General features: G+C 39.3%; 2 protein-coding genes across 2 annotated transcripts in view; both read left to right on the top strand.

Moving 5' to 3' along the window:
- Window positions 1-16,940, top strand: part of LOC114664072 (G2/M phase-specific E3 ubiquitin-protein ligase-like) — a 266,316-nt gene that overhangs the window by 57,667 nt on the left and 191,709 nt on the right. The gene's annotated exons all lie outside the window — the stretch shown is intronic.
- LOC114664073 (uncharacterized) lies at window positions 7,563-12,182 on the top strand. Its single transcript, XM_028818049.2, has 9 exons — window positions 7,563-7,623; window positions 9,419-9,559; window positions 9,630-9,775; window positions 10,038-10,174; window positions 10,344-10,437; window positions 10,936-10,955; window positions 11,334-11,476; window positions 11,688-11,758; window positions 11,846-12,182. Exons 1-9 carry the CDS (start codon window positions 7,563-7,565, stop codon window positions 12,170-12,172), a joined length of 1,140 nt encoding a protein of 379 aa, XP_028673882.1. The 3' UTR covers window positions 12,173-12,182.

Genomic DNA, 16,940 nt, shown 5'->3' with positions numbered 1-16,940 from the left:
ACACCCCAAGTGCTCCCTGTGTTAAGTTTGCATGTTCTCTTGTACACTTGTGTGTGTGTCTGTGTTTTCTCTGGTTTCTTTCCACGGTTCAGGGACATGCAGGCTGGGTGAATCTGTGCTGCTAACTTGACCAGAGTGTGTGTGTGTGTGTGTGTGTGTGTGTCCACCTAGAGATGGACTGGTGTCCCAAACGTGTATTGTTCCTGCTTTGCAATTGCAATAAGATTCAGCTCCAAATGTGAAATATGTACATAGACGAATTAGAAACATTTTGTAAAATGAATAAATAAAGAAATACATTAATAAGTGCAAAGGCATTGGTTTTTCTTTGTAAACTGAACGCAGAGAGCAGTGAATGAGGGTTAAAACAGCAGAAGATAGTAGATTGTGCTTTTTCCAAAGACTCAGCATTTTCATCATTCCTGCCTTGAATATATCAGTGAAGATATTGGACTTCAGCAACACAGCTTGTGTCACTTAGCTTTGACTAGAATTTATGAGTAAAAGACATCAAAATTTTCCATGAGTAAATAAACTGATATAATTAACAAAACTATTTCTGATTTATTTTGGGATAGGAGTACTGATACCTTTTGTTCTCAGTGTCTTATTAGCCTACGCCTATCAGTATGTTCAGAGAGACTTGGCATATAGACAAACACACAAACACACTCACACACATACGCACAAATATATACAGTATATGTATGTGTGTGTGTGTGTGTGTGTGCGCCAGATGGAATGGAAGAAATGACAAGACATGTAGTAAACTCGAGCAAACAATGGCAGACGATGCAAACTTCATACAGTCAAGCCAACATCCAGAAAGTGCCCTCCGCTTACTGAGCCGTCAATCTGTTTGATGGCATCTGAAATGGACACTCCTATTTATTAACAAAACTCTCTTAATTTGATATTCCTGTAATTCATAAACAACAATTCTAAGTTTCAGCCATTCAGAGAAGACCAAAGAATGGAAGAAAATAGATGAACAAGCACACACAGATGGATAGTCTGAAATCTCTGCTGGTGACTATTAAGGAAAACAAACATCCAATTACAATTCAGTAAGTACTCATAGCATAAGAAAATACTTTCAGTCATTCTTAAAATGATTAATTTATTTCTATACGTGACACGTGCGGACGATGGAGTGCAATGAAATCAACAAATGAATTTCAAATCAGTTGTATTCTTGCCTGAGGAAATCAGCAGGCATAAAGTGCCAATAAAAATGCACATCTGCTTTTCAAGGATATTTAAAAGAACCAAACTTACCATTGTGGTTGGTGTCTCATCCCCTGAACTGCTCTCTGCACCTGATGAGTAAATCAAAAAATCAGATATCAGACACTTCACCTCAGCATAACAGCATCTGCTCTGCTATACAAGTGGCTAGATTTCTACAGTAAGTGTAGAGATGCCAGCCTGGGAGTTCCATAAAGCTTCATCCCTCCTGGGTACCCTGTGCTGTGATGGACAAAATGCAGAGCTTCGTTGCGTGTTAATTTGATTGGACAGTTCATGTAAGCCCAGCACTTCCCTTCACCAGGATTTTTGTGGCTCTTTTCTGTGGTTTGTTGAAACTTTTCGGCTGCTGTGGGGCACAGTGCTGCCCAGACCAGGGAGCAGTGCAAGAGGCAGTAGAAGCTGACAGGACAGTCAGATAATAACCACTGCTGTAGCAGCTAACAATCCAAAGTAAGTGTACGTCTCTTGTGTGAAGGATTTAAAGTGTAAAAAGCGTATCTGGGTAAAGCAGTACACAGTTTTGAAAACAGAGTGCACTAGTGCTAGCAGGCGAGTGAGGGCAGAGCATACATTCATATGGAGAAGGACTTTGATTTATTATTTGTTTTTATTAAAATCAAATAGCATTTCATACAAATAACTCACGTTTTCCAAAAAAAAGGTTTGAAACAAATCAATCCCACCCCTGAGAAAGAGAGCTAGGCCAGCAAAGCAAAACGTAAAGCTAGGAAAAATAAGTAAATAGATAAATTAATAAATGAATTAAGATAAATGGAGTAAAAGAGGGGAGACAACCTGCTTCCTCAATTTAAATGCTTATTCTACAATGTTATTGATGAGATCCTGCCAGGTTCTGAAAAAGTTTTCTACAGATCCTCTAAGTGCGAATTTGATTTTTTCCAGTTTCAAATAATATATAACATCAGTTACCCACTGACTTAGAATAGAAGAGTTAAGATTCTTCCAGTTGACCGAGATAAGTCTACAAGAAGGACATTGGTTTAAATACAGTGAAGGCAGTGGTACTAGACTTTAAAGAAAGGAAGCATTAAGGAAATGACGGTGACGTGGTGTTAAGAGACATGTAGAGGCTCTAAAGATTATTGTGAGAAGGACCAGAAGATGCTTGACTACACAAAGATGTAGTCAGAAATAAAAGAGGGCAAAACCCTAAGAGGCCACCAAGGGAGAACTGAGCATCCAATCCGAAAGGAAAAGCGAGAACGTTGAAAATACACGGGCATATTTTGTGAAGTAATAACTTCACCTTCTACAATACCCAGCATTTTCTTTATTGCCAGGTTTAACGAGTGAACAAAAAACAGCATCTGTTATCCAAGACACCACTCTAATTTTGAGAAGTAGAACGTGAATTAGCATTAGGATGTGCGATTGGACCGATTGCAAAAGATCTGAAACTTGGGCAGCAATACACACTTCAACAAGGCAATGTGCTCCAGCCAGTCTTCAAAAGGAGAAGGTGAAAGTCACAGGCTGATCCCACAGAAGTTCAAATTAAAGACGGCTGTACACCATTGATCCACAAAGCAAACTGCAACAGACGCCAGTCAGTTTTGCAAAAGAAAGAAAAAACTTTCATGTCTAACTTTAATGGATTGGATGTTATTAAACAGCAAAAGTATTTGAGTAAGGACTGTTACATTTTCAGGGGGACCTGACCCACCTCTTAACAGACGTTGACTGTTGTAGTCAGTTTAGACAATCCATTATGTCATAGGTTGTACCTGCCTGCATTGGTTATTGGTCCTGTTTATAGGGCTGGGAGCTTGGACCTGTCCCTACAGAAATACACTAAGTGGTAGGAAGGCGCCAAACCAAGACCAGGCACAAACAAACAGTGTCACACTGGGTAAATTTACAATTGTTTTAACACCTCAAATTATAGTGCTTCTCTGTTTTGTAAAAACAACCAGAAGCCTCCTAAACGCCACATAGCACTCTGTGCATTCATCAGCATTCCCCAGTGAAGAACTGGATGATTAGAACACAGTGTCAATGGCTTCTCATTGGCCTGGATATGTATGTATAAATAATTATACTACATTGTATGTTGAAAGCCACGTTTTAAAGCAAGTTTAAAAAATATATATATATATATATTTGTACCATATTTCTCTCATCTGATTACTTCTGCCAAGGTTACTAAAGGAATATGTATCACATTCAGGAATGTTCCACATTCAATAAAAAACACAATCCTAGAGAGCAAGTGCCCCCTGTAGGACACACTATCTAATAAAAAAATAACTTTGGATCACTTTTGACCTCTAATTCGTCATTTGTACAGAGATTATGAAAAGCTGTATGTGCTCAGATTTACAGGAGCTGTAACAAAATGTCCTGTTTTACATTAGATGACCTACAAGACAAGAATTTCTCCAACGGCGTATGAAACACCAGGACAGAAGTCTATGGTCCTACTAAGAGATTCAAGAGGACTATACTGTATGTCATGTAGATCAAAGCTATCACTTAGAGTATGCCCTTCAATGATGGAATGAAAGGAATTGTAAAAGGTTACTTTGTGAACATTACAGGTCAGTTTAGCACAAGCTGTGTTTACGCATAGGCAGCAAACAGCCTGAGGTCACCCAGGAACTGCCATTCTTTTGGGTACTTGCACCATAAATTTTTTAAATTAGACTGGACTGCCAATACTGATGATCTGTGTAAGAAAGGATAGAGCCGGTTATACTTCCTTAGAAGGCTGGCGTCTTTCAACACCTGCAATAAGATGCTGCAGATGTTCTATCAGACGGTTGTGGTGAGCGCCCTCATCTACGCGGTGGTGTGCTGGGGAGGCAGCATTAAGGACGCCTCACGCCTTGACAAACTGGTGAGGAAGGCAGGCTCTATTGTAGGCACGGAGCTGGACAGTCTGACATCCGTGGCAGAGCGACGGGCACTCAAAAGGTTCCTATCAATTATTGAGAATCCACTGCATCCACTAAATAATGTCATCTCCAGACTGAAGAGCAGCTTCAGCGACAGACTGCTGTCAGTGTCCTGCTCCACTGACAGAGTGAGACGATTGTTCCTCCCCCACACTATACGACTCTTCAATTCCACCCGGGGGGGTAAACGTTAACATTATATAAAGTTATTGTCTGTTTTTTCCTGCATTCTTATCAATCTTTAATTCAATATTGTTTTTTTTTTTTAACAGTATACTGCTGCTGGAGTATGTGAATTTCCCTTTGGGATTAATAAAGTATCTATCTATCTATCTATCTATCTATCTATCTATCTATCTATCTATCTATCTATCTATCTATCTATCTATCTATCTATCTATCTATCTATCTACCTACCTACCTACCTACCTAGCAAAGTTTAGAGTTTATTTCTTTCTTTCTTTTTTTTTGAGAAATGCTGTCAGATAGACTTTTTACATCCATTTTGTGAAATTATTTAAGACAATGCCCTTCTTTTATGTTCCTGTTTTACCTGAGAAAATTTGTGAAGATTCTCTGTCCAAATCTTTAGACAAAAATGTTAAGCTAGAATGACGTGAACTGAATGGCCATTCTCCAGATTTTCCTTCTTCCTGCTGCTAATAAAGAACTCTCCTCTTCACCTCCCAAGTTTGTGGTATTAGCAGACCAAAGGTCCTTGCAGCTGATTTCATCAAAAGAGGTTGGAATTTCCATTAGAAGTGTGGCTCTTTTAAAGGGTACATTTGAAGGTTCCTCTTGGCTTTTGTATTCTCAGCATCACTGACCCAATTAGAAGTTCCTCATGTTAATGTATTTTTCTAAAAGAAGTTAGTGTGTCAGTCCTGCATGGCCTCAGCCTTGCCCAGACTAGAAAATTCTAAAAACTACAGCACACTCTAGCAATGCTGACACAGCAGTAGCATTACAGCCTTGCAGTAACGAGATTGTGGGTTCATACCCCGGGTCCTACCTGTGTGGAGAGTGCTTTGATTAATGAGAAAAGCACTACATACATGTAAAAAATTACTATTAAATGCAACTATTTTGTCAGTTAGACCTGTGCTCAGTATAGTCAGTTTCTTGTGCTTTGGGACTGAAGAACACCACTGTGATATGGCAGCCTCTCCAGGCTCTTACACAGCGATTACATACCAGAGAATGCACTCGTTTGGAGATGAACAGTTTCAGCTACAGGAAGAAGACAATAACAATTGCAAAGATGGATGGCTGTGGATCAACTTTAGAGACCTACCTTGACTTCCTTGCACTTGACTCATTTTTTATTTTTCACCGAAGCACAGTATCTGCAAAACAAGCACACAATCACAAGCTGTTATGTACTCCATAAGTACAAGTAAAATGAAACTTGAACCTCAAAATAGAAGACCACAGATATTTCTTGTAAGAAAAGATTTTAAAATAAGATTGGTTTATTTAGAGGTGATGTGTTATTTTGTGAAAAACGTCTTACATTTAACCATGTGAGCTAAGTATCTATATATATAATTCACTAAGCAGCTGACAGGGCAAGCAAGACAACCATGGGATACGCATGACATAGCCACGCCCGCCAACTCACAGAGACCCGCCCACCAATGCTAAGACCATGGGATATGATGACAACTCACAGAGCCACACCCACCAACTCTAAGAATTCACTAAGTCCATGGCAAGCAGGACGCACGCAAAACAGAGCCACGCCCCCCAACTCAGAGCCCCGCCCACTAACAATTCGAGCGAGAGCAAAAGCATTTGCCAAGAATGTTTTCATTAATCAAGAGTGAAAGTCGGAGGTTCGAAGATGATCACATACCGTCGTAGTACCGACCATAAACGATGACGACTGGCAATCCGGAGGCGTTATTCCCATGACCCGCCGGGCAGCCGACTGGGTAACCAAAGTCTTTGGGTTCCAGGGGGAGTATGGTTGCAAAGCTGAAACTTAAAGGAATTAACGGAAGAGCACCACCAGGTGTGGAGCCTTTTGCTTCATTTGACTCAACACAGGAAACCTCACCCGGCCCGGACACGGAGAGGACTGACAAATTGATAGCTCTTTCTCGACTCTGTGGGTGGTGGTGCATGGCCGTTCTTAGTTGGTGGAGTGATTTGTCTGGTTAATTCCGATAACGAACGAGACTCCCTTCTGCTAAATAGTTACGCGACCCCAGAGCTGTCGGCGTCCAACTTCTTAGAGGGACAAGTGGCTTTCAGGCACGTGAGATTGAGCAATAACAGGTCTATGGTGCCCTTAGATGTCTGGTGCTCCACGCGCGCTACACTGAATGGATCAACATGTGTCTACCCGAGGCGTGGGTAAGCTGTTGAACCCCATTCGTGATGGAGACCAGGGCTTGCAATTGTTCCCCACGAACGGGGAATTCCCAGTAAGTGTGGGTCATACGCTCGCACTGATTAAGTCCCTGCCCTTTGTACACACCCCCCGTCGCTACTACCATGGTCGGGTGACTTGGTGGATTATATATAGAAAAGCAGCCGGAACCGCAAAGAACAATAAAAAGTCAACGTGGCTCAGAGGTGCATGTGGACTGTAGCAGAGACGAAAGCGAATGAGGCAGTGTTTGGAACATGAAAAGTCAACGTGACTCACAGGTGCATGTGGACTGGTACACAGACGAAAGCAACTCAGGTGAGGAGTTGGGGGCGGGCACATGAGCAGGCAGTGCGTACTGAACGATGACTAAGAGATGACTAAGAAATCAGCAGACTAGAATGGCGGGGGGGGCCGGGACGGAGGGGGCGAAATGAGTGAACTTCCCCTCTTCCCCCATTCTGCCCTCCGGCACCGAGCGCCGTCCAGCCCCGTCCCTCGCTCTGGGAGGTGGAGGCGCGACAGAGGTCCTCCAGTTGTCAGTCACAGACAATTGTATGTTGCCCTCTCCAGAGTTCCATCTTTTCATTCACCTACAGTCGTATCCTCAAACCCACCCCATTTGGACAACTGTGTCTTTGAGGAAGTGTTCACCCATGAATACATAATTATGCGGCGGTTGGCTAGTTTCATTTAAATCGTTTAATTCTAGTAACTCTTTACATTTCTGCCTATTGACTAAAAATCCAGGCACAAGAAGTTGTCATCCTTTGACTTCAGAACTGAAGCCCTCAAGGCCAGTTTAGAGGTCAGCTCAGCTGCTGATAACCCCCTGGAGAAGTGAGTTAAATGGGCACCCAGGTAAAATGTATGCAACAAAAGCTGGCCCTTAAACAGAGTGTCTACAATTTTTATAAATGACGGATTGTAAAAGAACACAAAGTGAGTGTCACAGACAGGCAAGTGGAGAATACCTCGCAAAGCGGAACCCCCAAACTTCCTGAATGTTCTCAGAGAACGACATGGCAGAATATGAAGATGGCAGGAGACGGGATCTCAACTGTCACACAAGCAGTGTGAAGGGTCAGGAAGTCAGGACAGCCGGAGCCATCACCTGCTAGAACACGATATGGTGTGTCCTGGCTTGGGTTCCAAATAATGTGGCATTTAGCAACATGTAATGGGCAGTATGATGGAAATGATTTTAACTTAAAACACCAACATACTGGATTTGTGGACGTGATGTATATTAAGGGTTGCCTTAAAGAAGGTCTTCAGACAACTTTCAAAGCACAGTCATAGGATAGTAGGTTTTAATGATATCTTCGGTTAACTGATGCATTTGTCTACGGTAACTTTTACACATTTCTTATGTGTGAAATAGCAATATAGACAGGTGGCAGTGTAAACAACAGTGTCGAATTTGCATTGGATATGGATATAGTGGGTTTAATATAAAAATTAATATACAGAATATAATATAGAAATACAGTATATTCATATAGAAATTCATTTTTTAACATGTTGCACTTTTTTTAATTGGAAATATAACGTGTAACTTGTCCGAAAAAAAAACTAAGTTGGGAAAATCAGGTACACAGCAAAATTGCTAGTGTTGAATTTCCAATGTTACTCATGTCAGAGTTGCCTGGAGTTGATTCCAGTGTTCATTAAAATGTTATTAACACCAAACATAGTTGAAAAGTCACCAGTAAGTGAGTTGTTTTATAGTGTTCCAATCAGAAAACACTGGCTAGAAGTTAATTGAAGCTTCTCCCATTCATTAGGCGGGGAAGACAAGTTCTGAGACAGGTGAAATTACAGAGGTAAAGAAATAATCCATATGTTGATTGGTTTTTGCTTTAATTTATGGTTTTACGAATAAGTATGTACAATTTGTTGTGAAATTTGCTGCATGTTAATTGTTTTAACAGTATTACCTTCTTAGTTGAAATAGTTAATTGTTATCGTACTTCTCTTTTAGGCGCCATTTTACGATTCTGAAGAACACCACACGAGGTAAATGCATTAAAACAGAACACTGTTCATTTTTATATCAGCTTCATATATGCTGTCATGAATTTCATTTATTTTTTTCGACCCGTTTTCGCCATAACTTAAATTGCGCAGGTAATCCAACATTAACTTTGAATAGTATTACAATTCCAGTACTTGTCTGTGCCTTTATTTTATATCTAGCAAGTTTTCATGGCTTCTTTTAAAGCTAGGCTAAGTACATGGAAGATTGTGGGTTCGCTTCCCCGTTCCTCCCTGTGTGGATAGCGCTTTTGAGTACTGAGAAAAGCGCTACATAAATGTAATGAATCATTATTATTATTTGTCTAGCCAACACCACTGAAGCAGACATGAAAACAGGTTAAAAACCGGGCTTCCATTTTAACACTGAATAATTTGCATTTAAAGTGCATGTATGTGTAGCGAGTGTGTTACGAGAAATACATTTAACTGGCATATACTTAAAACTGTTTAGCGTGACATGGTTCAGTGCAGTGGCGGACTGGCCGGTTGGAAAAGTCCTGTGTGCTGGTTGCGAACATCTCCTGTCCAAGAGCCGTTTATGTAGTTAAAACAGAAAAAACGAATCCACAAAGCTCTAAAGAGATTTTTTTATGTTGTGCATACGCAATATTTATTTTAAACGCAAGTTGTTCTCATTTTGTGAGATTTTTACTGTTTCTCATTCAGGTGTAAGACATGCTTGTTAAAGTTCAGTTTTGGAACTCCAAAAAATTCATCAAGCTTCAAGATGGATTTACATATGTGGACTTCATAAATGAAGGTAATTTCATATCTGATTTGAGTTCTTTGCTGTAGTGCTTTTTTCATGCTTGGAGTAATTTTCATTCTTCATTTTTAGTTCACAATAAATTTGGACTGCCTTCAGGGACAGCTCTTTGTATTTATGATGACACTGCAACTGTGATTGAGGAGGACATTTTACATGATTTACTTCAAGCAAAACCTGACATGATGTTAACAGTCAGAGACAACAATACTGGTAGGTTTTTTTCTCTTCTCTTTCATTTTGTCATATCCTCATCTCTTAGAATGCTTATTTCTCCTTTCAGAATTGGAGATGTTAGCTCCAGGAAGCAGTTCCTGCACTGATACTTTTTCCTTATCTAGCCGTACATCAAGCGACCTAGACCAAACACCGGAGCATCCGGCCAAGAGGTCCAAAAAATTAGAAGATTCAGCAGCTGCCGCCAAAGAGGTTTTAAATTATATCTCTGCATTGCATCTGCGTTTTTTGTAATCCTACAGCATCAAAACATAAATGTCATTGTCTTACTCTGTTTGTTAGCATTGTCATTCAGTATTTTGCCATACGGTCAATTTATGTGCCCATTAGTTATAACATTGGTCTCTCTCTACATTTGTATAAATTACTTAAAGTCTATATTGTTAATCACATCTAATTAGTTAACAACTTTAAATACTGAATTCAGAACTCATGTATTTAAGTTGTTTTGAAGGTTGTCCTTGCTGCCTTAAACCACAAAGCCGGTGGCAATGCCATACTTGCTGAGTACAGGTCCAAAAACACTCTGACAAATGAAACAAGGTGTGTTCTTGTCAACATACTGATTGGACACATGGTAGAGATGCATGGGTAAGTCCATTTATTTTTCCCCTATGTAATTTGATTTCAATTTAACCTTAATATTCCCTATACTTTGCATAATGATGCAGTCAGGCAGTATTTGGGATGTACCAGCTGTTGATCTTAAAAATACTGGCTAAATACACCTTTCTTTTGAAATCCTTTCAATCATTTTAAGGAGGATTCCTACACAGAACCAAAGAGAGCAGTATGCCCTTGGTATTGTGACACTTTTTCCAGAATTGCGAGATCCATACTCAAAGAAGGGCTATGTGAGTGTACTTGTTTTTGAACTCTATTGTGTATTTTGCTTTGACTGTGATCACAGTGATAAGTGAATCTTTTGTTTCTTAATTGTGTAGGAGCACCTCTATGATGTTGACAGCGGAACTGGCTACTTTGCCTGGCGACTAAAGACGGTGCAGAGGAATACATCTCATCGTGCTGCTAAGAGTGATACAGCTAGCTCTGACCTGGGAGGACCTTCCTTGAAGAGATCCATCAACCCTGAAGAGCACCTTGATGAAGACGCAGTGAGAGAGGCCATTGCCTTGCTTCACCATAGTTCTGAAGAAGGTCAGATCTTCTTTAAGATGAAAGAAACATTCCATCACAGACATGGACTTGTCCATGACCCAGATAAAACCATGGATATTCTGAAAACATTTCCCCGGTTTTTAGACACCAAAGGACTGGTAGGTTTATCCAGTGATTGGCATAATGTGAAATTAACTAATGGTCCTGATATGCATGTTTTTGGTGTTTTAAAGGTTAACCAAGACTTCACACTCCTCTTCAATCCATCCATCCATCCATTTTCCAACCCGCTGAATCCGAACACAGGGTCACGGGGGTCTGCTGGAGCCAATCCCAGCCAACACAGGGCACAAGGCAGGAACCAATCCCGGGCAGGGTGCAAATCCACCGCAGGACACACACACACACACACACACAACAAGCACACACTAGGGCCAATTTAGAATCACCAATCCACCTAACCTGCATGTCTTTGGACTGTGGGAGGAAACCGGAGTGCCCGGAGGAAACCCACGCAGACACGGGGAGAACATGCAAACTCCACGCAGGGAGGACCTGGGAAGCGAACCCGGGACCCCAGGTCTCCCAACTGCAAGGCAGCAGCGCTACCCACTGCGCCACCGTGCCGCCCCCTCTTCAATCCTGAAACAGCTAATACATTGCTGGAAAAGTGGGACACTGTATTCAAACTAGGAATCATTGAGGAAGCCTTGGGCTTGACTTTAACTCCTGCTGTGCGTTCCCTCATCTCATCAGCAAGAAACAGACAATCGGTGAAGACAATTGCAGTAAGTTGTATTTCTGTATACTTTTACCTTATTATTATATCAGAAACAAACATTTTTGTATTTTTTAGTTATAAGACCTGTGTAGCAACAAATGTATGTGATGTGTTAAGGCTAATTCATTAATTCATCTTTGTTATTGTCAGAATGGTACAGTGACTTGGCCACTCTGCTTTTGGTCGTTCATCTCCTTCCACCTCAACCGGGAGGCAAGAGAACTGACAAAATCAGTGCTGCTGATGCTACTGATCGCCTTGTTGTGTATCATCAGGTAATGGTGTGTGTAAACTGTTTTTGTAGATCCCATGTTCTTAGTAGGCCTAGTTGATTAATGTAATGCTTTCTTGTTTCTTTATAGTCTTGCAACAGCATTGATGAACATGTTCAGCAAAGAGAAGGACGGCAGCCATACCTCCTTGCTGTAGGAAGAAGCCAAGACCAGATTGACAATTTTTATGTAGTCCTTGACAAAAATCTCATCCCCTGTCAGGTGGTTGGTTCCCTCCGTGCATTCGACAAGCTTTTCAAAGCTCACTTTGTTTTTAATTTAACATATGACAATGCACTCATAAACTTCTACACTTTCATTCAAACAACCATCTACAAAATTGATGTAGGCAAGACGAGAGAGTCCCCAAGAGTAAAAGAGCTTCGTGCTAAACTACTGAATGACTACTATTTGTAAAGCAGCTGAGAATGCCGTCTTGTTTTAAATGCAAAGCATTATATACATCTAGTCAGTCACTCATTTATCTTCCAAAGACAATACATCAGAGACACCATGTACTTTAGGTGATGAGTCTGTATTAGATGCAGAGAATCTTGAGAACAGTGAGTCTGGTTTTTCACCAGGTGATGTGGAAAACATGTGTGCAGATATTGTTGCAAAACTACAAGGAAGTGGTGCTTTCAGTAATGTAGTATCATCAATTGTTTGTGATCTAGAGGAATTGGTGACTGAGATACACTCTGAGATTCAGCACAGAGTACTCTCTGCTTTTCTTGTGAACGATTCTTTAAAGTCAGAAGTAGAACATAGTTTAAATGATTTTGAAAACCCCTTTGCTTCTTTCAATACAGATTCTAAAAGAAATAGTTACTTTACTGAAAAATGGGGAATTGTTGAGCCTGTTGAAATAGTTTCAGGTGTTAGATATGATAGTAGATGGAACAAAAGAATGGCTACTTATTGCCAGATGCCTGTAAATGATAAATTTCAAACTCTCTAAAACAGGAATGTATATAAATGTATGTTCAGAAACCCAGAGATTTGTAATATGACCAAAGCAGGCATCGCATTCATTCCAAATTTATAAAAAGACTTCAGGGATGGAAGTTATTGTAAAACCCACCCACTGTTCTCTCGATGCTCAGATTATTTACAAATACAGCTTTATTATGACGAATTTGAAACAGCCAATCCCCTTGGCTCAAAAAATGGAATTCATAAAGTAGGATGTCTGTATTTTGTTTTGTGAAATTTACCCCCACAATTTAATTTGTCAGTACTAAACATTCATTTAGTGTCTGTTTCATTCTTTAGATATTAACAAATACGGCTTTGATTTGATTCTCGAGCCCTTGCTTTTGGACCTTAAAACTCTTGAGAGTGAAGGAGTGCATTTGCCTATATCATCTGAAAGAACATATGGAACAATATGTCAAATTACAGGCGATAGCTTAGGACTTCACTCCATTCTTGGCTTTACAGAGTCCTTCAGTAGCCACTATTTTTGTCGATTGCGTTTGATAAGTGAACGGGGTGCTCAAGATGTATTTTGCGAGGATGATCACAGGGTCATAATGCATGGTGAGCAAAGTTTCCAAATGCATTGTGAAACTCTTCAATCAGACCCACAGCTTAACAATGTTTATGGGGTCAAGAGAAATTCAGCACTAAACACTTTACAGTTTTTTCATGTGTGCAACAATTTTTCCTTTGACATCATGCATGATGTCCTTGAAGGAGTGGCTCAGTATGAGCTCAAGTTGTTGTTTGCCTACTTGACTGAACATTTTCTCTCAAAGCAAGAGCTTCTTTCACATATCAATTCATATGACTATGGTTACATGGAACGTAAAAACCGTCCAACAAATGTGAACTTGGACCACACTGGAAACAGTTTGGACTTGAATTCAATTCAAACTCTATGTCTTGTAAGGAACACCCCCTTGCTTTTTGGGGATGTTGTTCCACTTGCAAATCAAAACTGGAACTTGCTGCTTCTTTTGTTACAAATAATGAATATTATTTTTTCACCAAGCATTACTTATGGGATGACTGTAGTACTTAAGCACTTAATTCATGAACACCACCAACTTTTTAAGCTATTGTACCCAGACCAAAATTTAATACTCAAACATCATTTCATGATACATTACCCATCATGCATTTGGAAAATTGGTCCTCTTTGGCACAGTTGGAGTATGAAATTTGAAGCAAAGCATAAGCTTTTCAAAAACACTCTCAAAAACTTTAAAAACATCACCAAGTCTTTAGTCAAAAAACACCAGATGGATATTGGGTATCATTGGGACACATTGACATTCCAACGTAAAGAATATGGTCCAATGTCTTTGTACCATTTTGAAGAGTCTGGTGTTGTTGATGAATTGGTTATGTCTCTTTCAATTCCACAGAATGAAAATGTTTGTTGCACTAATTGGGTTAAAATTAATGGTGAAAAAAATCCTAGCTAGAAGGATGGAGAAAGTGCTGCCCTCGGTAATATCACAAGATCAAACTGGATTTATTAAAGGCCGACACCTATCTTCAAATCTCCGACGCTTGTTTAATGTTATATATTCACCAGCAAAATCAAACACCCCAGAGATATTACTATCATTAGACGCAGAAAAAGCATTTGATATGATTGAATGGAATTACTTTTTCACTGCATTGGAGAAATTTGGGTTTGGCCCGAATATTTGTGCATTGATCAAACTACTGTATACCAATCCAGAAGCTTCAGTTTGTATTAATAACATTTGCTCAGACTACTTTAAACTAGAACATGGTACCAGACAAGGATGTCCCTTGTCGCCACTGTTGTTTGCAATCGCTCTTGAACCACTGGCGGTTCACTGCCGAAATTCTTATCAGATAAAGGGGATTGTCAGAGAAGGACTGGAACAGAAAATTTCTCTATATGCAGATGATATGGTCTTATATATATCAGACCCAGAAAACACTGTCCCTGCTGTCTTAACAGCACTAACAGAATTTCAAAAGATATCTGGTCTTAGAATTAATCTGAATAAAAGTATACTCTTTCCAGTGAATTCACAAGCATATAATATTAGATTAGACACCCTACCTTTTACCATAGCAGATCAGTTTAAATACCTAGGGGTAAATATCACAAGTAAACATAAAGCTCTTTATCAACAAAATTTTGGCGTCTGTATGGAAAAAATTAAGCAAGACCTGCATAGATGGTCAACCCTTCATCTCACTCTAGCCAGAAGAATTAACATTGTTAAGATGAATATCCTTCCTAAGCTTCTCTTTTTATTTCAAAACATATCAATAAATCCTTTTTTAAACAGTTAGAGTCAACAATAACCTCATTCATTTGGAACTCAAAACACCCACGTATCCGAAGAGCGACCCTACAAAGACCTCAGGCAGAAGGTGGCATGGCTCTACCTAATTTTCAGTTTTATTACTGGGCAGCAAACATACAAGCCATACAAACCTGGACACAAATAAATGAACATACACAGGCTTGGTCCGCAATAGAAGTAAAATCCTGTAGTACTTCTTTATATTCCCTGCTCTGCTCTCCAATAAATGAAAGTTATCGCAAATATACTAATAACCCAATTGTGCTTTACTCACTTAGAATATGGAACCAAATTAGAAAGCATTTTAAGATGGAAAATCTTTTATCAGTGGCACCTCTGCAAGAGAACCACCTCTTTCAACCTTCGCAAGTATATCCAGTTTTTAATACCTGGAAAAGTTTTGGGATTAAAATGCTCAGAGATCTTTATATAGACAACATATTTATATCTTTTGAACAATTACGTTCAAAATTCAACCTCCCAGCTACACATTTCTTTTACTATCTTCAAATTAGAAATTTTGTTAAACAGAAATTGCCCGATTTCGCCCAACTTGCACCCTCCACAATGCTGGAAAAAATACTGCTCAATTTCGAGGAAACAAACACTATTTCCACAATATATAAAATCTTATTAGAGTCCCTACCTTTCAAAGATCCAAGAGGACATTGGGAAGAAGATCTCTTAATCAATAACTCAGAAAAGGAGTGGAAGGTAGCAAAGCAGAGAATTCACTCGAGTTCTATATGCGCAAAGCATAGAATTAATCAACTAAAAATTATATATCGAGCTCATCTGTCTCGCTTAAAACTGTCCAAAATGTTTCTAGGGCAAGATCCAACCTGCGAGCGCTGCAACCAAGCTCCTGCCTCACTGGGTCACATGTTCTGGGCCTGCACCAAACTAACATCATTTTGGACAAAAATTTTTAAGTGCCTCTCAGACAGCCTTAGTATCACAATCCCTCCTAACCCACTAACAGCTGTGTTTGGTGTCCTTCCAGATGGACTGGAATTGGAGAAGGACAAGCAAACGGTGATTGCATTCACTACACTTTTGGCACGCAGACTTATTTTGTTAAATTGGAAGAATCCTAATTCTCCTCTTATAAGTCAGTGGGAAACCGATGTTTTATATTATTTGAAATTGGAAAAAATCTAATTCTCAGTTAGAGGATCTGTACAAAATTTTTTCAAAACCTGGCAGGATTTAATCAATATTATTTTAGAATAAGAGAAATAACTATTACTGCATTTAACTCCCTTCTCCATCTCTTATTTACATAGAAATTTACTTCTCCCTTTCTTTTGTTTAATGTTGCCTTATTAAAAAGCCTTAAGCAATTTTCCTTTAGCTAAGCTCTTCTTCTCAGGGGTGGGGTTTGATTAGTCTTCAAATTTGTTGGGTTATAAATTGATCTGTTTGTATGGAATGATTACAATGAAAATTAATAAAATAAAAATATAATAAAAAAAAAAAAATTGATGGTGCAGAATATTGAATCAGTCTTATTGTTTCTAATGAGATACAGCTCGAGCTTCCAGTCTTTTCCAGAATCACACAAATTCTGTTGATGCATGATAGTATCTATTTTCTGGTGAATTCTCTGGTAACACTTTCTTTCAATGAGCATTACCATGCCTTTAATTTATGTGATGGAGAAGAAAAAGAAGCTGCCATTGAGTTGCAAAGTTTGTGTTTTTATAGATCGCTTGATCTTCAGTGTTCATATGGACCAGATGACAGCATGTACCTGTATGTGGTGCTTCTCCATTGTTTGATATAAACTTTTATACTGGATTTATGTCTGAGTGTAATTACAGACAGTAAGTTATTTAAGTTGTATTTAGTCAAATACAAAATGTTTGTATTGTTGACATTCTGAG

Source organism: Erpetoichthys calabaricus, chromosome 13 (assembly GCF_900747795.2).
Source record: "Erpetoichthys calabaricus chromosome 13, fErpCal1.3, whole genome shotgun sequence".
Lineage (NCBI taxonomy): Eukaryota > Metazoa > Chordata > Cladistia > Polypteriformes > Polypteridae > Erpetoichthys > Erpetoichthys calabaricus.
Note: the sequence above shows the minus strand (reverse complement) of the source record. Positions and strands in the feature narration are given on the sequence as shown.

Coding starts and splice junctions, on each gene's coding strand:
- LOC114664073 (XM_028818049.2), top strand. CDS start 7,563: ATGGCAGAATATGAAGATGGCAGGAGACGGGATCTCAACTGTCACACA. Junction 7,624..9,418: donor TCACACAAGCAGTGTGAAGG/GTCAGGAAGTCA, acceptor CTTCATTTTTAG/TTCACAATAAATTTGGACTG. Junction 9,776..10,037: donor CAGCAGCTGCCGCCAAAGAG/GTTTTAAATTAT, acceptor GTTGTTTTGAAG/GTTGTCCTTGCTGCCTTAAA.